Raw genomic sequence first — 25,948 nt, 5'->3', positions numbered from 1 at the left:
GTGGCTCAGTGAGTTGAGGGTCTGCCTTAGGTCATGATCTCAGGTCCTGGGATGGAGGCTTGCCCTCCTTCCCCACCCACTCAGGCTTCCTGCTCAGTGGGGAAGCTACTTCTCCCTCTCCTCCCTGTCTCTCCCCCTGCTTTTTTTCTCTCTCTAGCAAATGAATAAAATCTTTTTTTTTTTTTTTTTTATGCAGATTCTTGTCCCCTACACTTACTGAGTCAGAATCTGTGTTTATTAATGTCCCTGGTGATCTGTATACACATTGAAGTTTGAGAAGTACTATGCCTTAGAAGGGCGTTTTATATTAATGAAGCTAACTTTTTAAAATTTCTGGTTATAGTAATAGCAACCTTGTTTACTACTGGCTCCACCAATTTAAACTAGGATCAACCTAATTTTTTTGTAGTGTTAGGAAGGCTTATCTCCAAACATTGTTGCCACCTTGTTTTACATATGGTTTAGGGGCACCTGGCTGGGTCAGTTGGTAGAGGATGCAACTCTTGATCTCAGAATCATGAATTCAAGCCCCATGATGGGTGTAGAGCTTACTTAAAAATCAATCAATTAATTAATTAATTTTAAAAATGTGTGGTTATTAATTTAGCTTAATTTTGGACTTTTTAAGTAGTAATCATGACACATTTGCCTAGTATTCCAGAATTATTAGGGTTCTTTTTAAGGGGCCTTTATTAGTTTTTTGGATGTATTTAGGGCTTGGTTTTTTTTAATTGTTTTTTTGAAAGTGAATTAGATATAGGAACTAAACAATACAGATTTCCAACCAGATTGTTAGGATTTGCATCCTGGCCACTCATCTTTGTGTCAAGTTACTGAACTCCCATATCCTATTTTTTCTTTATCAACTGTAGAAAATTAGACTACCAATCTTATGGAGTTGTTAGGATTACATGAGTTATTATGTGATTTCTGATCTTTATGTAAAGTTAACTCTTCATTATATGTTCTAGTTAAAGAAGATATATTAATCTAGAACAGTTCAAGCAAAATGTATGAAAGTTGCATATATTGCAGTGTTTCCTTACTGTATTACAGTGTAGCCACCTCTCCAGGAATCTTGGAGTCATTCTTCATTCCCCTTATCACCCAGTATTTCCTTTCCCTTCCATTTGTGCTCCTACTGACTTGGTCTGTAGAGGCTTTCATCGTCTCACTTGAATTTTTGCAGTAGCTGCTAACTTGGTCCTCCAGTCCCATCCCCAGCATTACTAACAGTGTTGTTCTGACACAGTGTCCTACCTGAAAGCTGTTACTGGTTCTCTTCTGGCCCAGCTTGGTGGGTTCCTTCTCAGTAAAATGTGGGTAGGGCGGGTTAATAATATAATGTATTTCTGGATAATAGAAATTCAGTAAGTGGTAGTTAATACTATCTTTTTAAAGTGTGACAGTTTTGGGTTATCTTTCTGAAACTCTTCAAACGTTTATGTTAAAATTAATATGTGGCCCATAAATATATCACTGGGTAGGGAAACTTAGAGATGAACTTAGTGTCAGGAAAAAGGCAGTTTGGAATTAAAATTAATGCAATGAATTAATGATTGAATACCAAAATGTAGAATAATAGCACTTAATCTCAGTTGTCTTTCTTCAGTTAATATATTTATTTATTAAAGAAATTTGTGAGTCTGTACACAGTTTTTTATTATGCTTTGTAGAGGGGACATGTGTATTTACCATTAGTTGACATGAAATTCCAAGTCTTCTTGTTAATTCCATTTAGAGTTGACATAAACATAAACATAACATAAACATTATGTTTAGACTTCTTTAAGGAAAAAACTGGGACAAATTTGGGCATATTCCTACTAATCTTATTTCTAACAGTAGAGACTTAAAATTCAAAGAATATAAAGAAATTTATCTTCTTTTTTAGTCTAACCAATAATTATATTTGTTGCTTAGAAAAAGCAGAGAGATCTTGCTAAAATGAGAAAATGTCTCAGACCAGAAGAACTGACAAACCAGATGAACCAAATAGAAATAAGCATGCAACATGAACAGCTGGAAGAAAGCTTTCAGGAACTTGTGGAAGATTATCGACGTGTTCTTGAACGCCTCGCTCAAGAGTAGAGCTTATTTGGCTCTGTACAGGAAGTTTGGAAATTTCTGTACATTGTGTTATGGAAAATCTGATGATGACCTTAATTTTAAAATCTTGTAACATTTACTTACATTAAAAGTTATCTATCTTATCTTTAGTTGAATATTTTCTTTTGGAGAGATTGTATATTTTAAAATACTGTTTAGAGTCTATGAGCATATATTACATTTTAAAAAATATATAGCTTCTGAAATATCACTGCAATTCCCTTCTTAACAGTATAATAAATGCTTAGTTGTGATATGCTAATGTGTGATGATATGATTCTTAAATACTTATGATAAACTTTCTGGTCTTGTTAAAAAAACTTCAGGTTTTCACATCGTATAATACCCTCTACATGGGTTAATACCCATTCACGTCACTAATGGCTTTTAGGCTTTCATTATCATTCCTCCCATTTTTTGCTTTTAAGATTTTACACCTGGCACCTTTAAACATATTTCTTTAAGGTTTTCCCTAGTAATCTTGTTTTTCCTGTGTGATTTCTCCAAATAAGAAATATTCTTAGTATAGATTTGTTTTATTTTAAATAAATCCCTCTATCAATTGTTTGTTGGGGGTAGGATGGGTAGCAAGAGAGAAAGGAAACTAGATATAGCCTAAAGCCAAAATGTTTGACATCACATATTAATTGAGGATAATTTAGAAGTTAGCATAAATGTATAAATAAAATTTTGAAAAAGAAGTTAGCCTAAATGTTTTATAAATAATGTAAAATAACAAATCAGTTTATAAAAAATCAATTTATACACCATTATTGAAATATATCTTGTGTAAAACGAGGTGTATATGTGTTGTGATTTGTTACAAGGTTCTGAAGATGTTTAAGTCCAACAGGAAAACAACCCAAAGTAATGATAAATTGTTTACTATAATCTTACTTTATTTTTATTAGAGTATAAATAAATTGCTTGATATGGAACCATTATAAGTCAAAGCCTCATGTTTATAATGTGTGCCAGTAAGTGAGGTATTGTATAACATCAAAAATGGGATATAAGTTGAACTTGACTTTTATTATTTTTTATTTTAAAAGATTTTATTTATTTGTCAGTGAGAGCACAAGCAGGGGGAGCGGCAGGCAGAAGAAGAAGCAGGCTCCCTGCTGGTGGCTCAGTTGGTTAAGCTTTCCACTCAGGGCATAAATGTTACTTTTAAAATCTGATTTGTTAAGTGCTTATGGCAAAATCCCAACTTGGATGAGCACTGTCCTGTCCTGAGATCAGCTTTCCATCAGTAAAATCTGTCAGACATAGGAGAAGCAAAGTAACTCATCCCCTTTGGACGCAAAATAGCCGTGGCCAGTGGCACACAAATAGCACTAAGCCCAGCCCCCTTCCAGGGTGTTGGAAAAGTTTTAGTCTCCCCTCAAAAGCTTCTATATATAGATGAAACTTGGATTTCTGAAAATGTATATGTACATTATTTGTTCAGATAGAATTTGTTCAGTTAAAATCCTTTCTGAAAATACATGAAAGCAATTTGCTTTCCATCTAAGTTAGCTATATTAAAAATTTTTTATTAAAAATTCATATTTGATACCTCAAGATGAGCTCCAAGGAGGGGGGGGGGAAACAGTACAGTCTAAACAAATTATCTTTCAACATATTTTTTTTTAAAGATTTTATTTACTTATTTGACACAGAGAGAGATCACAAGTAGGCAGAGAGGCAGGCAGAGAGAGGGAGGAAGCAGGCTCCCTCCTGAGCAAAGAACCCAATGCGGGGCTTGATCCCAGGACCCTGCGATCATGACCTGAGCTGAAGACAGAGGCTTAACCCAATGAGCCACCCAGGCGCCCCTCAACATATTTTTTATGTAGAAACCAGAAAAAGCCAGTGGAATACCAATTACTGTACTTTCTTTTAAAGCAATGTTCTGTGATCCGTTTTTGAATAAAAATCTGGTTTAACATTAATCTTTGGGACTTGAAAGGCTGTATGTACCTTCATTTGGATTTAGAAGGATGAAAATGTGATAGATCCATATCTTGTGTGGTGTAATTAAATATCAGAATGGGTGTGTAGGACCATGTATGAATTCAACACAGCCACCTTCTAGGTCCTGGGGTCACTTTCCACCCTCGAGTAGTAGCCTTCACCTATTTTATCATCCACATACCCATCTGTATTTATTTGTGGCTTTTACTTTTTTCACTGACTTCCCCTGCCAATCACCCTTAATTTTTTCCGTGTCCTCCAAATTGCATTTTCTCTGCATGTAAGAACATGGTTGCTTTCTGAGCATCAGTTTTTCATCTGTAAAATGAGGTTGTACTAGAATTATCTCTAGGCTTCCTCACTGTTCTAAGATACATGTTTATGCTTTTCATCTTTTCTCATTCTAAATGCTTTAGTTACTAAAATGTGAGTGTACATGTGGTATATATCTAAAAGCATTTTTGTAAGTCATTCAAATTTCATAGTTTATATGTGAGTTAGCGTGAGAGGAAAAAACCAAAACACTGTATGTCCCTGATTGTCTCCAAATTGCCAGGGCCCCAGCTTGCTGCATCAGAACCTTATCCCGAAAATTTATCTCATCCACTGCCATCCTTGCTTACTAGAGGAAAGTGGACAGCAAAGCCCCCAACACTGTATAAGAGAATGATTAGAATCATAGACCTTAGAGGTCAAATGATTTAATTCCTTAAACTCAATCTTAAGTTCTTTTTATTTGAATTTAAAAGTCTGTTTAATAGTATTAAATATTGATTAAATAACAAATTATCCATAATTCTTCCTTTAGAAAGAAAAAAAGATTTATTTATTAGAGAGAATACAAGCTTGGGAGGAGCAAAGGGAGTAAAAATCCTCAAGCAGACTCCCTGCCTGATGCAGAACTCAATCCCAGAATCCTAAGATCATGACCTGAGCTGAAACCAAGAGTCAGGACGCTTAACCAATTGAACCACCCAGTTGCTCCCATAATTCTTCCTTCTGAATGAAATTATTTTACATTCATATATTATGTCTATTTACATTAAACATACCAGTGGATTTAACGTGTTTAAAGTGTTCTTCTAACAGATGAACAATATTTCATATTGATATGCCCATAATAAACTATTTACTTAGATTTTTTATTATAACATTCAAATGAATTAATGTCTTTGTGTGTGTGTGTGTGTATATATATATATATATATATATATATATATATATATATACAATCTGTTAGATCATTTCCTTAAGATAAATTCCTGGGAAATGCAGTTACTGAGTCAAAGGGCAAGAATATCTCTATGACTCAGTTACTCAAGCCATATTTTCCAGAATAGCTTATAAATCACTAACATATGAATGTGTATACTAGTTTTAACAGAATTTCAGTGGCATGGGATATTGATTTTGTTGTTTCAATAGTGTAGAATCTCAAATCTATATTTCTTTTGCTTAATGGGAAGACTGAATATTCTTGGTTTTTTGTTTTTATTTTTGTTTTTTAAAGATTTTATTTATTTTTTTGACAGAGACACAGTGAGAGAGGGAACAGAAGCAGGGGGAGTGGGAGAGGGAGATGCAGGCTTCCCACTGAGCAGGGAGCCTAATGCAGGGCTCAATCCCAGGACCCCGGATCATGACCTGAGCTGAAGGCAGATGCTTAACAACTGAGACACCCAGGCGCCCCTATTCTTCCGTTTTTTTAAATGAAATTTTTCCTAATATGAATTATCCATTTGATTCTTTAAAAATTTATATTTTGGGATCTACACTCTCACTTTATAGATGGACAATACATCGAGAGTTTCACTTGTATAAGGTCACATATAAATTTATTGCAAAGTCAGGACTATCCCCTGGGCTTCTGAGTTCTCCATCTTATTTTCTATCAAGTAGGCTAACCAAGTCTTAAGCATGCCCACTAAGCTCTTTGTAAGAGGGCCTTTTTTTCACTGGCATCTGGAAAACACCTCACTTGCATGACATTCACCCTAGGCACCAGACAAATACCTTAACTGCCCTCTTGTTTTTATAACCATAGAGGAGCAGGTATTAAGGATGTTTGGTTATAATGACTAAAAGTAATGGTGCCTCATTTGAAGTACACCTTGAAGTTCTTCATTTCCTCTGAACATTTTCAAGCTTTCAACATCTATACTTTTTCTGTTTCCATATTCTTTCATATCTTTATTATAATACATATTTCATTCTCCCTAGTATTATGTGTTACAGTGGGGTTATACTGTGCATTTACTCATTGATTTGGGTAGAGCTGTCATATATATAACAAGTAGTATGCACGTAGTACAAAATTGCAAAAGGACATACAATAAAAAGTTCCCCACCCTAGTCCTCCAGAAACAGTCCCCTGTTCCTAATAATTTGTATATATATAGATGCATAAATGAGCACATATGTTTATATCTTTTATTTTACATATGGTAACCTACATATATTGTTAGCTCTAAGTTGCTTTAAAAAAAAAAAAAGATTTATTTATGGTAGGAGGGAACACGTGAGCAGAGGTAGAAACAGAAGGAGAGGGAGAGAAAAGCAGATTCTCCACGGAGCACAAAGCCAGATATGGGGCTCGATCTCACAACACTGAGATTGAGCCAAAATCAAGAGCTAGAGACCTAACCAACTGAGTCACCCAGGCACCCCTGTAAACTTGCCTTTTAAGCGATATATCTTGGACACCTCAGTGGCTCAGTCAGTTAAACAACAAGCTCTTGATTGCCACTCAGGTCATGATCTTGGGGTCCTGGGATAGAGCCCCATCTCAGGCTCCAGGCTTAGTGCGGAGTTTGCTGGAGATTCTTTCCCTCTGCCCCCCTCCCTACTTGCATGCTCTCTTTCTAATAAATATTTTTGAAAAATAAAAAACTTGATATATCTTGGAGATCATTAACGCTGTCTTGTTTAATGGCTGCACAGTATTCCATTGTATGGATATATCATAAGTCACTTTACCGGTCCCCTATTATTTAAGTGGTTCCCAGTATTTTCCATTACAAACAGTACTGCAATGCCTATTCCTATACAGATGCAAGTACACCTACACACTGAAGCCCTAGAAATCATATCTTTATTCTGATCTCCTCCTTCTAGTGACTACACTACATTTACAACAGTCAAATGAACATGAACGAAGGTTACAGAAGCTTGAACTGTACCCATGTGGAATAAAGTATGCATACTGGACTAATCCCACCACCTCATCCACAGCTAGAAATATTAATTATCTTTAAGTCACATGATTTGAATGCTTAGGCATATATACCTCTTTGTTTATTCCTCTAGTCTTGCTTAGCTCTTTTCGAACCTTATCATCCAAAAGAATTGCTGTACAGCAGGGTTTCTCAGTGCCAGCACTATTGACGTTTCGGGCCAGATCATTCTTTGTTGTGTGGGGCTGGCCCATGTACTGTGAGGGACTAGATGCCATTAGCACTACCCTCGTCTCCAGATTTGACAACCAAATGTGTTTAGACATTGTCACATGTCCTCTGGAGGACAAAAATCACCCTTGGTTGAGAACCACTGCTACTTAGGATAGAATATTCATCCATCCATGTTAGGCACTATTTTTTATTATGCCACACAGACACTGTAAAAAGTTCAAAATGAGTCAGAGTACTTGATGAGAAGCTGCTTCCACCTGGCTTCCACCCAGTCACCCAGTTCACTTCTCCAGAGACAGTTACTTTTACCAGTCTCTCTCATGTCCCTCAGAGTTAATGATCAGTCTGCAAATAAAGTAATTTTTTATCTTATCACAAATACTGCTATACCATATGCAGTACTCGGAATGTTTTCCAGTTAAATTTAACTCATTTTTTTAGTACATATTAGAAAAATTCAACTTTAAACACCTTGATTCTAAACAGCTGTTTGGTATTTCATAATACAATTTCAGTGTGTTTAATCCATTCCTATATTAACAGACATTTGGGTTGTTTCCCATCTTCCACTCTTATAAGCAGAGCCGTGGTGAATATTCTTGTGTGTACTCCCATTTTGTACATGTGGGAGTATGTATGCAGGATGGGGATGGAATCACTGAGTGAAAGGGTGTGGACATTTTACATTTCGGTAGATTGAATACACATTTGACACAATAAAGAAATTTGAATATGGGTTCTATATTAGATGATATGGGATTTTGCATTGTTGTGATAATGATATTGTGATTGTGTAGGAAATTGTCTTTATTCCTAGGGGTTACATGCTGAAGTATTTAGGAACAGAGTCATAGTGTCTGCAACTCACATGCAAATGGTCCAGAAAAAAAGTATGTACAGGGGTGGGTGATACGTATCCTTATATACCCACATGCTTACATAGACAAATGTATGTACAGAAACAGAAACAAAAAGCAAATGTGCCCCAAATTTTAAAATTATTGAATCTAGGGCACCTCGGTAGCTCAGTTGGTTAAGCGACTGCCTTGGGCTCAGGTCATGATCCCGGGATCCTGGGATCGAGTCCTGCACCAAGTTCCCTGCTCTGCAGGGAGCCTGCTTCTCCCTCTCCCTTTGCCTGCCACTCCCGTTGCTTGTGCTCTCTCTCTCACATTCTGTCAAATAAATAAATAAAAAGGAAAGTCACTTTAAAAATAAATAAATTATTGAATCTAGGTGGAAGATATATACAGGTGTTCACTATATATATGATTCTTCAACCTTTCTGTATTAGATTTGCAAAATAAAAATTGGGAAAGAAAAGTTGTTGCATGCATGAAACAAAAACATACTGTGAAAAAGAAACACTGAATAAAAAAGAGGTCTTGAAAATTTAAAATAAATATTCTAATTCAAGAAGCAGAAATGTGGATCATAACGTTGAAGAAATTTCCTAGGACATTGAAAAGAGAAAAAATGAGAGAAAAGATAAATCAATGTGGGAATTCTGATAGTTAGCTTATTTTCATTTCAGAGAGGAAAAGAAAACCAGAACATCATCAAAAAAGGGAGGACAATTCCTGAGTTGAGGAAATGAATCTTCAAATTAGAAGCACAGTGAAGGTTGAACAAGGTTAAAATAAACCACCATCACTAACATTTATTGACACTTATTATCTGTGAAACACTTGAATGGGTCATGTCAGTTCTCACAACAACCCTCAGAGGCACATGGTATTCTCCTCAGGTGAGGCCTGGGGAGATTATTTCATCCAATATCACAGAGGAAGTGACAGAGCTAGGATTTTAGTACAGGCAGTCTAATTCCCTTGGGTTCTTAACCACTACACCACTTACCTACATTTTGACTAAATTATTAAATTCCGAAACACTGAGCATAAAATAAAGAACCCAAATGCTTTCTGAGGGCAAGACAGGTCACCTAGGGAAGGGTGGGTATTTAAATAGCATTAGACTGGGGCGCCTGAGTGGCTCAGTGGGTTAAGCCGCTGCCTTCAGCTCAGGTCATGATCTCAGAGTCCTGAGATCGAGTCCTGCATCGGGCTCCCTGCTCAGCGGGGGGCCTGCTTCCTCCTCTCTCTCTGCCTGCCTCTCTGCCTGCTTGTGATCTCTGTCAAATAAATAAATAAAAATCTTTTAATAAATAAATAAATAAATAAATAGCAGAAGACTTCACATCAAGCATACTCCATGCTGGGGCGCCTGGGTAGCTCAGTGGGTTAAAGCCTCTGCCTTCAGCTCAGGTCATGATCCTAGGGTGCTGGGATCAAGTATTTAAATACTACTCTCTCTCTGCCTGCCTTTCTGCCTGCCTCTGACTACTTGTGATCTCTGTCAAATAAATAAATAAATAAAACCTTAAAAAAAAAAAAAAAAGCATACTCCATGCTAAAAGACAATGGAACTGAGGCGCCTGGGTGGCTCAGTGGGTTAAAGCCTCGTCTTCGGCTCAGGTCATGATCCCAGGGTCCTGGGATTGAGCCCCACATCGGGCTCTCTGCTTAGCAGGGAGTCTGCTTCTCCCTCTCTCTCTCTGCCTGCCTCTCTGCCTACTTGTGATCTCTCTCTCTCTCTGTCAAATAAATAAATAAAATCTAAAAAAAAAAAAAGACAATGGAACAATGTCTTCAAAGTATAGAATCCTATACCCAAACTATCAATCAAATATGAGAGTAAAATAAAGATGGTTTTGGGAATCTAAGAAACTAGAGAACTTACATCACACACTTTCTGATGAAGTTACTTGTAGATCTCATGAAGGTGAATCAAAGAGCATGTTAAGATGTGGAGTATGTGTGGGCGCCTGGGTGGCTCAGTGGGTTAAGCCGCTGCCTTTGGCTCAGGTCATGATCTCAGGGTCCTGGGATCGAGGCCCACATCGGGCTCTCTGTTCGACAGAGAGCCTGCTTCCTCCTCTCTCTCTTTCTGCCTGCCTCTCTGTCTACTTGTGATCTCTCTCTGTCAAATAAATAAATAAATAAAAATCTTAAAAAAAAAAAAAAAGATGTGGAGTATGTGAGATTTCAATAAAAAGAAATCTGAGGATGGCAACTGAGTAATAGCTCTGAAAGTAATTGGTTGAAATTATAATAGGAGACTATGAACTCAAGGGAATAAATAAATAAATAAATATGTATATATGTGTATGTATGTATATATATATATATATATATATATATATATATATATATATATATATGAATGTCAGAGTCCAAACATCATAAACTGTGGTTGGCATGCCTTTGAGCAGTAACTAGAAACAAACCAGTTGAGTCCAGTCAGACTGGGAAAGGGTAGGATGGGAGACTCTCCCTTTTCATTGCAACCATTGTTGTAACTGCATGTTTTTAAAAACTATGTGTGGGGCGCCTGGGTGGCTCAGTGGGCTAACGCCTCTGCCTTCGGCTCGGGTCATGATCCCAGGGTCCTGGGATCGAGCCCCGCATCGGGCTCGCCGCTTGCCGGGGAGCCTGCTTCCCCCTCTTTCTCTCTGCCTGCCTCTCTGCCTACTTGTGATCTCTGTCAAGTAAATAAATAAAATCTTTTAAAAAATAAAAACTATGTGTTACTTTGATATGAAATTTTATTTAAATACTACTACTACTACACTGTTCAGCAAGTAACACTGAACATATATTATTGTCAAATAAAAGATAACTGTAAAACATGTAAGTTTTAAAAACAGGTTTACCTGACATAGGCAAGTGGCACCTTTAAACAGTGAGACTGTGCTCAGCCTGACTTCCACAAAGCAGAACTTGCCAAAAGAAAAGTTAATGAAGAGCTTTCTTTAACTAAAAAAAGTGAACCAAAAAAAGAAAAAAGAAAAAACACAATATTCAATCCTTTTCTTTGGAAATGGTTCTCAGTGGGACCATAGTTTACCACGCTCCTTATTTGGCTACCAAAAGAAACTGTCCCTAAACTTGACCCCCTAGTGCTATGAATCAACAGACACCACATAGAAAACCAAAGCTTTGAAAATTTTCATTTCATAATTTTGGGGGCTTTCCATTAACCCTGTGGAGAAATGTAACACAATAAAAGCATAACATCATCTCTTATGAATATCTGAAGAGCATAAGATGCTCATAAAGATCTCGTAAAAAACTATTTTTTAAGATCTCCAGTGTTGTAATGTACACAGGCTGGAAAAGGGTTGTGTCTTCTCTCCTACGACCTCTCCCTGAGCCTCACTGTCTTGATCTTCAAGCTGGAAAGGGTGGGGTTAGGGCTGGATTAGATGGTCTTTGAAGCCTCTTCCAGGTCTTCATCTGTATTCTTTCTCTTCGAACTTAATAAAAGACCAGTTGGAAAACGTGCTTTGGGTAGACTCTCCGTTCACCTGGACAGTTCTTTAGATTTTTTAATTAATAATTTTGGCAGGTGAATCCGTGCATCAGTCGTGGGCTGTGCAGTTTGTTTGCCTCGCTCTCTGAATCCCCCTTTGTGAAGGCCTCGGGGGGCCACCACAGTGAGGCTTGTTTGCTGTCTGTTCCTAGAGCAGCTGCTGCTTTTCTTCCTTTATCCTTTATCAAGCAAAAGAAAATGCAGGGATGTTTGTGTGTGCTTCAGAGGAGGAAAACGCTCTCCAGACAGGTTGCTCTCCGGGTGAAAGTGGATGGGGTGAGCACGGAGGAGCTATAGCTTAATGGGAAGAGAGGTCGAGGCAGCATCTGCCCCCGTTTGTTTCGACACTTTCAGTCTCGCATAGAGAACGGTGCTGAGTGAGAGGCGAGCAGAAGTTAAGAAACTGCTTAGTTTCTCGGGCATTCTGGGGGGTGGAGGCAGGGAGTGGGACGGGAGAAGGGGACATCCAGCTAGTTTTCTTTTTCTATTATTAAAGTCCTTGCCATTTCATCATCTCCGCTTTGGAGAGTCTTACCGCAGTGTGTTTTGCAGAGCTGCTAACGGACCCAGGAGTACTGTTTCCTGCTTACGGTAAGAAATATCAAAAGTTCCCAATATTTTCAGCCTGTGACATTCATGGTCAAACTGCGGTCTCTATGAACTGGTTTCACACAGTCCTGGTTTTGCTCAAACACACGAAGCATGATAGAACAAACAGAACCGTAAAGCCAGTAAAAGAAAATACAAAGATGGAAAGATAGGAGAAGGTAACCAGGAGTGTACCATCACTTCGGGAGGGAAAGAAACAAACCAGTCAGTAATGTTAGAAAAAGGTGGAAAAAAGAAATGGAAACAAGAGCAGAGTGGGGGGCAAAGGGAAGACAGAATGCGCAGTAGACTGTAATAAGGCCGCAGGTAGCAGTGGGCATTCCTGGGCGTCTGCGTATGGTTTGCCTGGTCTGCTCTCTGGGACCCCGTACAGATGTGTGACTGGTCATGGTAACGATAGGTTCCTTCTCTTAGAAAGTCCAGTCAATGCTACATGCATAGAATAAAAACTCTGGCTGAATATACATCAACCTGCTGTATTCAATACTGATTACCTGGACAAAGCTTTTCTGGGGGACTTCTACTTCCTATAGTATACATTTTGGTATTTCTAAGTGTTTTTATCTTATTTTTAAAAAAGATTTTACTTATTTATTTGAGAGAGAGAAAGTGAGAGACAGCATGAGAGGGTAGTTCAGAGGGAGAAGCAGACTCCCCATAGAGCTGGGAGCTGGATGCGGGACTCGATCCCGGGACTCCAGGATCATGACCTGAGTCAAAGGCAGTCGCTTAACCAACTGAGCCACCCAAGTGCCCTATTTTTATTGTTTTAAAGATTTTCTGTATTTATTTAAGAGAGAGAGAGAGAGAGAAAGAGAGCACAAGTGGGAGGAAGAGGAGCAGAGAGAAAGGGAGAAGCAGGCTCCCCGCTAAGCAGGGAACCCAATGCAGGGCTCGATCCCAAAACTCTGGGATCATGACCTGGGCCAAAGACAGATGTTTAACTAACTGAGCCACCCAGGCGCCCCTGTAAGTGTTTTTAAAGAGCACATATTACATACTTCAATAAACAGTAAAAACAAAACAAAACAAAAAACCAGACTTTTTCAAAAGTTCTAACAAGGAGATCAAGAGCATTTTCTTTGTGGATTACAGATGTTAAAGGAAGAATTATATCCCTTTCTCTCACCTTCAACTTCACAGGAAGTAAAACGGATTAAACAGGTTCTAATTTCCTGGGAGCTTGTCTAATTAGAGTTCAGCATTTTTCTCAGGTCTTGGCAGCCAAGGATAGCCAGACTATGTAACCCTTCACCCCTGGAGTTGTTCATATGGGCTTATCCTCTCAAGGGTATTTGGTCCTTTTTTATGGACAATCTTGTGAATATGTTAGTCTCAGCTTTCCAATTAGTTTTTTTTTTTTTTTAACATTTTATTTTTAAGTACTTTCTACATCCAATATATAGGGCTTGAACTCAGAACCCTGAGATCAAGAGTTGCATACTCCATCCACTGAGCCAGCCAGGTTCCTCTCCAACTAGTTTCTTAAGAACAAAAATAATATCTGGGTGCATGGGTGGCTCAGCTGGTTGAGCTTCTGTCTTTAGCTTGGGTCATGACCCCAGGGTCCTGGGAACAAGCCCAGAGTTGGGCTCCTTGCTCAGCGGGGAGCCTGCTTCTCCCTCTTCCTCTGCCACTCTACCTACTTGTACTCTCTCTCTGTGTTAAATGGATAAATAAAATTCTTAAAAAAATAAAAGAACAAAAATAATATGTCTCTTTGGAGCCTAGAGTAGGTATTAAGTATTCCTTTGTTGGCTGATTGATTGTTAAATTGTCTAGTAAACTTCTTGCCTTTCTTCCTTACTCTGAAGGGTAACCATTCTCCAGAAGCGTATAAGCAGCTGCTACTTTTCCAGGGATTACTAATGGAATAGATGGCAGTCACTAAGTGTACACATTTTTATTTAGATATCATGGAGGCAAATACACACTTCTGCTTTAACTCAACTTTCCTCTGAGCCAGTCCCAAGAGACGATGTCAAAGAAGCCTTTTTTCCTCAAACCTGCATAGTTTCAAAGCAAAACTTGACCGAAACAAATATTATCAGAAAACTCGGATGCATCAGCAAGTGAGATCTTGGACTATTCTCATCCTCTTCCCTGTAGCCCTCCCAGATCCTCCTCCTCTTGGCTCTTGCCTCCCCTCCGTGCTCCAACAATGAACAGGCTATATGCTGAAGCATTCTTTCTTTCTTTCTTTTTTTATTAACATATATTGTATTATTTGCCCCAGGGGTAGAGGTCTGTGAATTGTCAGGCTTACACACTTCGCAGCACTCACCAAAGCACATACCCTCCCCAATGTCCATTGAAGCATTATTTCTGCTTACAATCTCACACAACATCTTTCAAGTCAAGAGGCTGAACCAATTTGAAATTAATACTGGCCAGACTGGGCGGGAAAGCAACAACTCTCTTGGGACAACGTTTTGGTCTTGCCCTACAGCTACCTTAGCCCCGTCTGACCCCTTGACAGATTGTTCAGGAAAGTTCGGCAAGCTATTTGCTGAGCCCATTTGGACCAGGTTTATATATGGCAATAGATTCCTGACATTTTCTGAATTTCAGGGTAGGAGGGGCTCAAGTAGGACAATATTGTTCTTAGAAGGGGGTGGAACTTCATTTCTTTTACATAGAATTTATATGACTGAGAAAATGTCAGTAGACAAATCAAAAATGAGAGGGACAGGAGGGTCACATACAACTAAAGTCCCACTCCCTTGCCCCCTGGTTACTTCTTGGTTGGCACTGCTATAGATCAAGAAAACAGGGCACACATAGCAAGGAGAAATCCTCTTGATTTCTCACAACTGCCTTGGATATGGCATTACTCTTCTCAAAAAAACATGGAGAATGTTTGCATTTTCTCTAAGGATACCCCTTGATTATTCAGTAACTTATCCATTGCTGTCTCAAATGTTGGCATAGGAAATGATCTTCTGCCAGCTAGTTGGTTAAGAGTGCCTTAGAAATTTTCCACCTGTACAGATAATCATTTGAAGCTGGACCCTAACTTTACAGGGGTCCAATGAGCTGCTGAGACAGGTCCCTGTTTTATGTTCAGGTATGTTTATGCAGAACTCCTAGTTCCTGGAAAGAATGTTCATTTAAGTTAAAAAATGTAAATAAATAAAAGTATTTCCTCATACTAAAATCAGATAAATCAGACGGCAGGATTGGAAATATTCTTCTCAAGCCGTAGAGTAAAATGCTAAGAAATGATCCTGAAATCTAATCAAAAGGCAAAATTCTCCAATTTGAGAAGCAAGGTCAGGAAGGGTAAATGAAGGCCACTCGGGCTAGATGACAGTCTTGCTGAAGTTGTCCAGGCCCTAGCGTACCACTTACCCTCAGCAGGCCAGCCCTAGCGTACCAGTTACCCTCAGCAGGCCATAGACTCTGCCTTGTGCCCAGTAGGAAATACTGCCTTTTTCAAGTTAGTTTTACAATGTGTTCATATATGCTTCTATAGATATGTAAGCATCTTAGTATAGGTTTTTGTTTGTTTGTTTGTTTGTTTTTAGGTATCTTGCATTGTAGGTAATCCTAATAAGTATTAAAAAATCTAAACTTGTGGGACACCTGGGTGGCTCAGTCGGTTAAGCTGCTGCCTTCGGCACAGGTCATGATCCCAGGGTCCTGGGATCAAGTCCCACATCGGGCTCCTTGCTCAGCGGGGAGCCTGCTTCTCTCTCTGCCTCTGCCTGCCACAATGCCTGCTTCTGCTCTCTCTCTCTTTGACAAATGACAAATAAAGAAATAAAATCTTTAAAAAAAAAATCTAAACTTGTAAAACAAGTTACAGGCTGATGTTTTACAAAAAACAAAATTTATTTTTAAAGAGATTTACTGCATCTTACATAATCTCCTAGAGAATTTAAAACATGTGAATTTGAATTACAAATTCAAAACTTATATTACAGAAACCAATATAATTTAAATTTGATTACAAACTATATATAACTTTTGAAAAAGTTATATAGTATAAATCTATAATAAAATATCATTAAGTAGAAGAAGGAAAAGCTGACTTCAAAAATATGAATATCAGAATTTATTTCTGATTTATTTCTTTTATAAAAGATTAAAAGATTTTAAAAGGTGCTAATAAGACATGAACTTAGGTAAAAAATAAAACCAAGGTAAAAGACCTATAAAACAATAACGAATCACAACTAATAAAAATATTTTAACATTAAAAAATGAATTTTTGGACACACAAACTGAAGGTATTAAGGTTATCCTTTATTTCTTGAATTCTGGCCTTGAAAAACTACTCAACTTTGTATTCAAGAATCCCAAGTACAAAATCTGAATATTGGTGGGCATTCAAATCAGTGAAGTACCACAGTGTAATTAACCTTCATTTCACAGGTGGGAAGACACAGAAATGGAGTAGAGAAGTGAGTCAGTAGTGGTTACTCATCTAAATGAAAGCATTCTGATGCCCTGACTCTCCAGGACAGAATACTAGAATCGCAAAGGATCTCAGATGTTGGTGGTCTAGCCTTTTATCTTACTGGTCACTATGCATTTATCACATAAACTGATGATTTGGGAGGACACATACTGGCAACCTTTAATTCTTCTAATGTCAGGGAGATATCGTATGAGATAAGCCAAATAAGAGGTCAGTGGGTGAGCTGCATAACCTGTGCAAGTTCCTATCTGTGTCATTTCTAGCTCATCCTAGATACCCACATTCTATGCCAAACTTATTAGGCATTTTCTCCCTGGATTCCACTACAGTGGGGCCACCTGCGTCCACACAGTGCTTCCCTTTCCTTTTCCTTGTAGTGGCAGGAGAACAGAACAGATTCACCATATTCAAAAGCCCTCTCCCTGGAACTGATCTAAGTTTGAAAAAGGTAGAGCTTGACATAACCTGTGGGAGTACTTTTCATTCTCAATCTTACACATCTTATTTACCTCAGTGGAAAACATTTCTCTTTATCTTTCAAGGCGACCTAAAAGCATCCAACACTGGGTCTCCAAGAAGTATAGCACGTGTCCTCCAAGGAACTGCCACAATTCATTCTTTGAAAGTAAAAGTATCAAAACTATGTAGTCATTAAAAAGAATGAGTTTGAACTAAGATTTGATGTTTATTATGAGTGCAAAAAGCATGTCCTAACAGTAAGGATGTGAGTTCATTTTAAATATTTACACATATTTGCCTGTAAAAGGTACAGAATGATGTACACAGTGGCTGTCTGGAGAGTAGGATTGTGGTGTGCAGAGAGGGTTAGGAAGGGGACCTGGGCTTTTTTCCTTTATTCATTTCTGAATCGTCTGCATGTTTCATCAAGTGTGTACTTAAATTCTTAAAAATTAATTAGGGAACACCACACACAATCACCAAGGATCCTTATCAGTCTTTACTGCATTAAGTCTGGGAAACCGGGAAATCCTTGGTTTGACTGATTCCGTGGAGAACTGCATTCCTTCACCAGACATTCCTTAAATACCAGATTCTTTGCCTGGCACCAGGCTACCAAGATCAATCATACCTGGTCTATGACAGGATGGAAATCTGCCCCAAAATGCAGCTAAGAGGAAAAGTGGATTTGGTAAGAATGGGCACCGTCATCACTAGGGATACAACAGCACCCTCACTTGTCTCACAATTGGCCTTCTGTAGGCTTCATCTTTCGGCAGCGCCACTGGCAGACGTCATCCTCCCATTCTTAAAAGTCAAATCTAGGACTAAGACTCCAGTTAATATCGTTGAGCGGGAAGTGTCCTTGGGGAAAGAGAAGTCCCCGGAAGAGATCCACTGGGGTACCCAGAATTGGTTTTGCAGCTGCACAGAGATTCCCGTCTTGTCTGGAGTCTCTGCTGAGTAATGTAATTTCTGGGACAGCAAAGGGGCAGCTGGTGACTTTGAACCAAATTTTACCTTTCAACTCAATCCAGGGAAATTGCAACAGAGTGGCCGACGATGCAAAGTGCTATGTTGAACGCTAGATTGTGCTTTATTTTTTTCCTCCCGACTTCACGTTTCCATGCACCAAAATGTTGATGCTACAAATATTGGATGCCACGCTTACCTGACACGCTTCTTCCATCCCACCTGGGCGCAGGGGCTCTGAGCGAGCGCGCGAACCGTGGCTGGAGCCCGCCTCTCGCGGCCGGAGCGGGCTCGGCGGGCCGCGGGTTCCCCTGCTGGCCCCAGTGCCGGAGCCGCTTCGCTGCCGGGACTCCCGCAGTCAGCCCCCCGCGCGCACGCGCGCTCCCCCGGGGTGGCCCGGGCGCCTCCAGTTTTCGGCAGGGCTGCGACTGGACAGTTCCTGCGGGCGGGGCGGGGCGGGACGGGACGGCTAAGGAGTGCTCCGCGACCACGTGATCGGCGTTAACATGGCGGCGCCCAGCGGCGTCCACCTGCTCGTCCGCAGAGGTAAGCACCTGGAGAACAGTCCCGCGGGGTTTTGCTCGGTAGCTCTCTCGCAAAGCACCCGGGTTTTACCGCGCTCAAACATTTCGGCGCACACGGATGTTACTTTCAGTTGTAGCGATACACGCAGACACACAGGCTGACACAGGGACACGCCTCAGGAACAGACACATTTATTCACTCGTCATTTGCCTGGCCCGCGTCACTGCGTGGCATCTATTCGCAGTCACCCCTTGAGGTTTATGGGACATTGTCTGGAGTCTTCTCCCCCACGTCAGTTGTATGATTAGTGTAGCAAACTTACTTATTTGGCTGTGGAGAGATGAATCTACGGTAACTCGGGAATGCGCCTTGATATCCAGTTGCCACAGAGAAAGCAATTGGTGTTTGTTGTATCTATTGGCATGATACAATACATCTTTGGGGGAAACTTGCAACATGTGATTATTCTGCCACAGTGACTTAAAGTGAAGAGGAGAAGAAATCATGCGGGAGTAGCTCTCAGTAGGTGTTACCCTTGCATGAGTGGTGAGACTTCAGTAAATATGCAGATACTTTTGCAGGGAAATTAGGGGAATCCTTGTTAGATTTGTTCTGAATCTTGGTTAGAAAGATCTAAGAAGTTGTCTCAAGGATTGGGAAAGAGAGGAACTAACATATTTTGAGGTGTCAGGCATATAGGATCAGAAGCCCAGTGAGGTAAATATTATTTTCATAGTAAATAGCTACCGTTTATTAAGTGCTTTTTAAAAAAAATTATATATAATGTATTATTTGCTTCAGGGGTTCAAGTCTGAATCATCAGTCTTACACAATCCACATCAATCACCATAGCACAGAAGTACATGATGCGGTGTCAGGACCTTACATATGCTAGCTACCTTTTGAAATCTAATGAGCTGGGGCGCCTGGGTGGCTCAGTGGGTTAAGCCTCTGCCTTCCGCTCAAGTTGTGATCTCAGGGTCCTGGGATCCAGCCCTGCAGGGGGCTCTCTGCTCAGCGGGGTGCCTGCTTCCCCTTCTCTCTCTGCCTTCTGCTCTGCCTACCTGTGATCTCGATCTCTCCGTCAAGTAAATAAATAAAATCTTTAAAAAAAATAAAATACAAAAAATAAAACCTAATGAGTTACTGCGTGCTTCAGCAGCACCTATACTAAAATCGAAACGATGCAATGCAGAGGTTAGCGTGTAATCCCTGGGCAGGGGTGATATGCAATTTCGTAAAGCGTTCCATATTTTTTGAATTAAAAATTTAAGATTAGGGCGCCTGGGTGGCTCAGTGGGTTAAGCCGCTGCCTTCGGCTCAGGTCATGATCTCAGGGTCCTGGGATCGAGTCCCGCATCGGGCTCTCTGCTCAGCAGGGAGCCTGCTTCCTCCTCTCTCTCTGCCTGCCTCTCTGCCTACTTGTGATCTCTCTCTGTCAAATACATAAATAAAATATTCTAAAAAAGATTTAAGATTATAACTAAATAAAGGAACACTATACTGTGAAAAGAAAATAAATAAAACCCAATGAGTTAGGCGTTACTCCTGATTTGCAGATGAGAAAAGTGAGGCAGAGAGGTTAAGTAATATGACTAAGGCCGCACAGATTGTAAGAGGAGCCAGAGGAAGATTTGAAGTGAGATATGTGCAAGAAGAAAATGATGTAAGCAGTATTTTGGACTGGTTGGTTGTTAGAGTGGAAGTCAACAGGAGAGCCCAACCCTGTGAAAAGAGCCGCAATTTACATCTCTTAAGATCTGGGCTCCAGGCCAAATTCTGTTTACTAATTGAGTTACTTTTCTGTTTCCTCTTTTGGCAAGAAATACTGTTGTTTAGACTTTCTTGTGTACCACAGGTAATGGTGAAGAGAATCTGGGGAGATAGTCAAGATGGAGGAGGAACCAAAACACACAGGCACATGCATATTATATGATGTACACATATATGTGTGTGTATGTATATAATCCCCGCAGATTACAGAAATAACATATTAATCTTTTTTTGGGGGGGGGTCATGATTTTGACGAATGGTGGTTCAGACAATCCTGGGAAAGACAGCTATAGGGAAGCCAGGTCGGATTATTGGTTCTTATAACCCATTCCATTATATCCCACAGTGCTGTAACAACTAAAAGCGGGATCTTCTGATTAGAAAAGGGACAGAAAATGTGTCATCAGGGAGAGATTTAGTGGCCAGGAAAGGTCACCTTTATGGATCCTTTGTACGGGAAGGAATGGGGAAGACAAATAAGTGGGACATACTTTCTCTGGTCACTTTCATGAGCCAGTCTCTCCTGGTTTGTCTTCCACCTCTCTGATTTTCCCAGACTTTCTCTAGGCTCTACTGTTGGGTTTCTAAATATTATTGTTCCCCAGGATTTTGTCCCGAACTTCCATCACTGCTTTCTCTCTTTGTTGTCACCAAATTTATCTACCTTAATGACTGTCAAATCTAGATGATTTTTTAAAAGTTGAACAGAGTGTCTGCTGGAATTGGGCACCAGCTGCAGTCCAGCTCTCTGTTCGGTATCTTTTCCTAGATGTCTCATAGGGCCCTTAAACTCAACAGGTCCAACATGGAAGTGAGTATTTTTCTCCACAACTTCTTCTAGGCCTATAGACTCTATCTCCATCAATGGTATTGCCATTCAGTCAGTATCTAAGTAAAAGCATTTGAGTTCTCTTGGTCCCCACAATTTTTTAAACATTTCTCTGTCCAGTAAGTTAGTAAATCCCATTTCTTTTTTTTTTTTTTTAAGATATAACTATTTTAAGATTTTATTTATGTATTTGACAGAGAGAGAGAGCATGCAAGCAAGGGGCAGAGGGATAGGAAGAAGCAGGCTCCCTGCTGAGCAGGGAGCCCAACCCAGGGCTCAATCCCAGGACTCTGGGATCATGACCTGAGCCAAAAGCAGACACCTAACTGTCTGAGCCACCCAGGCACCCCAGTAAATCCCATCCCCCCCAAGCTATTTATTTACTTATTTTTAATTCAAGTATAATTAGCCTATAGCGTTATGTTACTTTCAGATGTACAATATAATGATTCAATAATTCTCTACATTACTTGGTGCACATCCTATTCCTTGGATCCCTCCAGTTTTCTGCATAGTCTAAGTACAAGTCTTTACCATTCCTTGGCTAGACAGGGCCTTTGTAACTGGTCTCCACCCCAAGTCCATCTTCTTCCCCACAACCACAGTTCTGTCTCTAAAATTCTGATCTGATTATGATGCTTCCCTGATTAAAAACTTCTGGGAGCTCTTCTTTGCTGTGATTAAAGTCCCTTAGCGTGCAAGGCCAGCTCCAGCACACTACTTAATCTTTGCAGCCTCATCTCCTGTCAGTTCCCTTTCTTCATATTGCTGCTAAGGTTTACAGTTGTGTGCATCCTTAACTGTGCTCCTGCAATGTCCTTTTTCACCTGACAAACCATTCATCCCTCAAGGCCACACCTAAATTCCATCTCTCCTTTAAGCTTGCTTTCTTCTGCCCAGCCAAACTAACTCACTCTGCTTATATAGCACTTGGGGTGTACCTTTACCAGAACACTTGTCATCTGACATCAAAGTATATATACTTCTGTAGAAAATATTAGTTTACACCCCTGTCACACTGCTAGAACAGGAGCTTCTTACAAGTGTGCCTTACCTTCTTTATCTGTCTCCGCAAGGCCTGGAGCACAGTGTCTGGACATGGTAAATACTCAGTTTCATAACTGAATGAAAACCCTTTCAAATTGCAACCTCCTACAGAAATATTTGTGCACAGAAGTTGTACAGTAGGCCTAAAGAATAAGTATCTCAAAATGTCAGTTTCTAGGATGCCTGGGTGGCTCAGTCATTAAGCGTCTGCCTTCGGCTCAGGACATGATCCCAGGGTCCTGGGATCGAGCCCCACTATCGGACTCCCTGCTTAGTGGGAAGCCTGCTTCTCCCCTTCTCCCTCACCTGCTTCCCCTGCTTGTGTTCCCTCTCTCACTCTCTCTCTCTCTGTCAAATAAATAAATAAAATCTTTTTTAAAAATGTCAGTTTCGGGGCGCCTGGGTGGCTCAGTGGGTTAAGCCGCTGCCTTCGGCTCAGGTCATGATCTCAGAGTCCTGGGATTGAGTCCCGCATCGGGCTCTCTGCTCAGCAGAGAGCCTGCTTCCCTCTCTCTCTCTGCCTGACTCTCCATCTACTTGTGATTTCTCTCTGTCAAATAAATAAATAAATAATCTTAAAAAAATAAATAAATAAATAAAAAATAAAATGTCAGTTTCCAGGGTGCCGGGGTGGCTCAGAGGGTTAAGCCTCTGCCTTCGGCGCAGGTCATGGTCCCAGGGTCCTGGGATCGAGCCCCGCATTGGGCTCTCCGCTCAGTGGGGAGCCTGCTTCTCCCTCTCTCTCTCTGCCTGCTGCTCTGCCTACTTGTGATCTCTCTCTCTGTCAAATAAATAAATAAGATCTTTTAAAAAAATAAATAAAAATGTCAGTTTCCTTCACATAACAGGCCTAGATAGTGAATTTTTTTCCTTCCTCCCTTCTTCCTTCCTTCCTTCCTTCCTTCCTTTCTTTTTCACTTTCTTTTTTATATTCCATCTCTCTCCAAGAATAATGTAAGACAATTTTACTTCTGTGTATCTTTTTTGGCAACTGTGAAAAATTCATTCCAGGTTATTTGAATTGTGAATCAGACTTATAATTAGAAAGAAAAAAAACTGAAATGGGGGAAAGGGAAGAAATCTAAAAGAGAAGTGCTTGAAGTTTAAGCAGTGTAGCCATAGGAGAGATGAAGGAAGCTGATGGAAGTAAACCCTTGCACCTCAGCTCCATCCTGCTGTGGAAACAAGCCATGTGGAAGGAGTTGATGCTGTGAGAGGAGATGGCAGACTGTTGGCAAGTCTGGCAGAAACTCTAAGGAAGACACATCTGGTGGGTGTGTGGAATAGTCTGGCCTTTCCAGGGGGCTGTGTGGCAATGTCTTCGAGATATAAGGTATACACGCCTTTTACCTAACAATTCTTTTAGGAATTTATCCTAAGAGAACAATAGAATGAGTATGCAAAGGTGCTTGAACAAGATTGTATATTGGTGATATTGGACAGAATCTGAAATGTCCATTGGTAAGAGAATGGCTACATAAATTGTGGTTCATCCATTCACTGGAGTGCTATGCAGCTGATAGAAAAGATGATGTCAAGGGGCACCTGGGTGGCTCATTCAGTTAAGTGTCTGACTCTTGGTTTTGGCTCAGGTCATGATCTCAGGGTATTGAGTTTGAGACCCAAGTGGGGCTCCACACTCTGTGCAGAATCTGCTTGAGAGTTCCTCTTCCTCTCCCTCTGCCCCTCCTGATCATGCTTTCTCTCTTTGTCAAATAAATAAATAAATCTTTAAAGAAAAAAAGAGTATAGACTTAGTCATTGATACATATTGAGGGGAAAAAAAACAGGGTATAGAACAGTGCATCTCCCTTATGTAAAAGTACCTTTCTTTGCTTTCTTGTGCATATATGCACAAAGAGATATATAGAATATGTTCACCCAAATGTTCATAGTTGTCATTTCTAGATTGAGAGATTGGACTGATTTTTACTTTTTTGTGCTTGATGTGTTTGAATTTTATATAGTGAGCATTTTTGTTATCCAAATATTACATAATATATTCAAGTAGAATATGTATTACCATACTATAATTTAAGATGCATATAATGCTACTAATATTTCATTATTCATTTTTTTAGTTTAACAAATTTAAGAAATATTTACAAGTGCTTCTGTTCTTTTGTGACTCTAAAGCCATCAATTTTTCCACTGAGAATTCTCTTTCCATAATGGTTTTTCAAAAATTTATCCTCCCGGTCAGGGAGGGGCTGTTGTACATCATGAATTAAGTACTTTAAACTTTTGTCAGTTGACCTGAGATCCTTCCTATCTTGTATAACTTCTGTAGAAAAATGTATCTTCAGTTTTGTCAAACCAAGTTAGAATTCGGTTTTGAGATGTGGTCTATGTGCAGTTTGGAAAATGGTATTATAATAAGGAGCTTCCTGTGACTTAATCTCTATTCATGTTGACAGCCAGAGAGTGAAATGGATTTTTGCTAGTAGGATATTTTTTTAGCAAATACTTTCCCAGCCTTCTTATAATACAGCTTGTTACTCATGGATTAAGACATACTTAATAAAAAAAAATCATGGTCCTAAATTCTCTAAAGTCAGGCATGTCCCTAAAGCCATATAGTCTCTTGTGTTTTTCCTCTGCTTGAAACAGCCTTCTATAGCACAGATAGTTCCTGTCTCCCATTGAAATTATAAAATCTCAGTGCACAGTGCAGGACCTGTAGTCCCTCAGTGATGAATACTTGCAGTCATTTAAACAACAACAACAACAACCATGACTTTTTTAAAAAGATTTTATGTATTTATTTGACAGAGAGAGTGATCACAAGTAGGCAGAGAGGCAGGCAGAGAGAGAGAGGGAAGCAAGGTCCCCAAGGAACAGAGAGCCCAAAGCGGGCTCGATCCCAGGACCCTGAGACCCTGACCTGAGCTGAAGGCAGAGGCTCAATCGGCTGAGCTACCCAGGTGCCCCATCAACCATAATGATGACCTGTATTTGTTGACATGGAATGATGTCTAAAACTTATATTGTTTGGAAAAAGCAAGTTATAGGACAGTTTAATATAATCTCATTTTGTAAAATAAAACAGCAGTATCTTTGTGTGTGTCTAAGTTTAAGCAGTATAGCCGTAGGAGAGATGAAGGAAGCTGATAGAAGTAAACCCTTGCACCTTTTGCATATGTCATAGAGAGAGAGAAAGAGAAAATATCCCAAATACTATGAAATTCCCATTTTCCCAAGCATTGGAAATCTTTGAAGATGCAGAGTGAATGAAATGTATCTTAGGGAATTTGACAAAGGTGGAAGGATAAAAGTATGTGTACAGAGCTTCACTTGAACATCTTATTTTACAGTTAAAACAACTTTTTCTTGTGGAGATTGGATTTTCTTTTTTAGCTCTTAAACATGGAGAATTTCATTTTTTTAAGATTTTACTTACTCATTTGCTAGAGAGAGTGTGCACACATGTGCAGGTGGGGGGGAGGGGCAGAGGGAGAAGCAGACTC

General features: G+C 39.7%; 3 protein-coding genes across 8 annotated transcripts in view; 2 read left to right on the top strand and 1 right to left on the bottom strand.

Annotated features, from left to right (window-relative positions):
- The window catches only part of HAT1 (histone acetyltransferase 1), a 62,604-nt gene extending 59,557 nt beyond the window's left edge, over positions 1–3,047 (top strand). For both annotated transcript variants that reach the window (XM_082689175.1, XM_082689176.1), the window contains exon 11: positions 1,924–3,047. In XM_082689175.1, coding sequence (XP_082545301.1) covers positions 1,924–2,091 — 168 coding nt within the window. In that variant the 3' untranslated portion in view covers positions 2,092–3,047. The remainder of the gene's footprint in view (positions 1–1,923) is intronic.
- SLC25A12 (solute carrier family 25 member 12) overlaps positions 1–18,649 on the bottom strand; it is a 204,407-nt gene extending 185,758 nt beyond the window's left edge. Inside the window, exon 1 of the mRNA XM_082689158.1 lies at positions 18,506–18,649. Coding sequence (XP_082545284.1) covers positions 18,506–18,523 — 18 coding nt within the window. The 5' untranslated portion in view covers positions 18,524–18,649. The remainder of the gene's footprint in view (positions 1–18,505) is intronic.
- A 112-nt stretch (positions 18,650–18,761) lies between these two features.
- Positions 18,762–25,948, top strand: part of METAP1D (methionyl aminopeptidase type 1D, mitochondrial) — an 86,297-nt gene continuing 79,110 nt past the window's right edge. Inside the window, exon 1 of one of the 5 annotated variants that reach the window (XR_014300250.1) lies at positions 18,762–18,852. Coding sequence is in view for 1 of the 5 variants with exons in the window: in XM_082689182.1 (XP_082545308.1) it covers positions 18,813–18,852 (40 nt within the window). In the remaining 4 variants the exon portion in view is untranslated. The remainder of the gene's footprint in view (positions 18,853–25,948) is intronic. The other 4 variants (XM_082689182.1, XM_082689185.1, XM_082689184.1 and 1 more) reach the window with 4 other exon arrangements.

Source organism: Mustela nivalis (genome assembly GCF_964662115.1).
Source record: "Mustela nivalis genome assembly, chromosome: 11".
Lineage (NCBI taxonomy): Eukaryota > Metazoa > Chordata > Mammalia > Carnivora > Mustelidae > Mustela > Mustela nivalis.
Note: the sequence above shows the minus strand (reverse complement) of the source record. Positions and strands in the feature narration are given on the sequence as shown.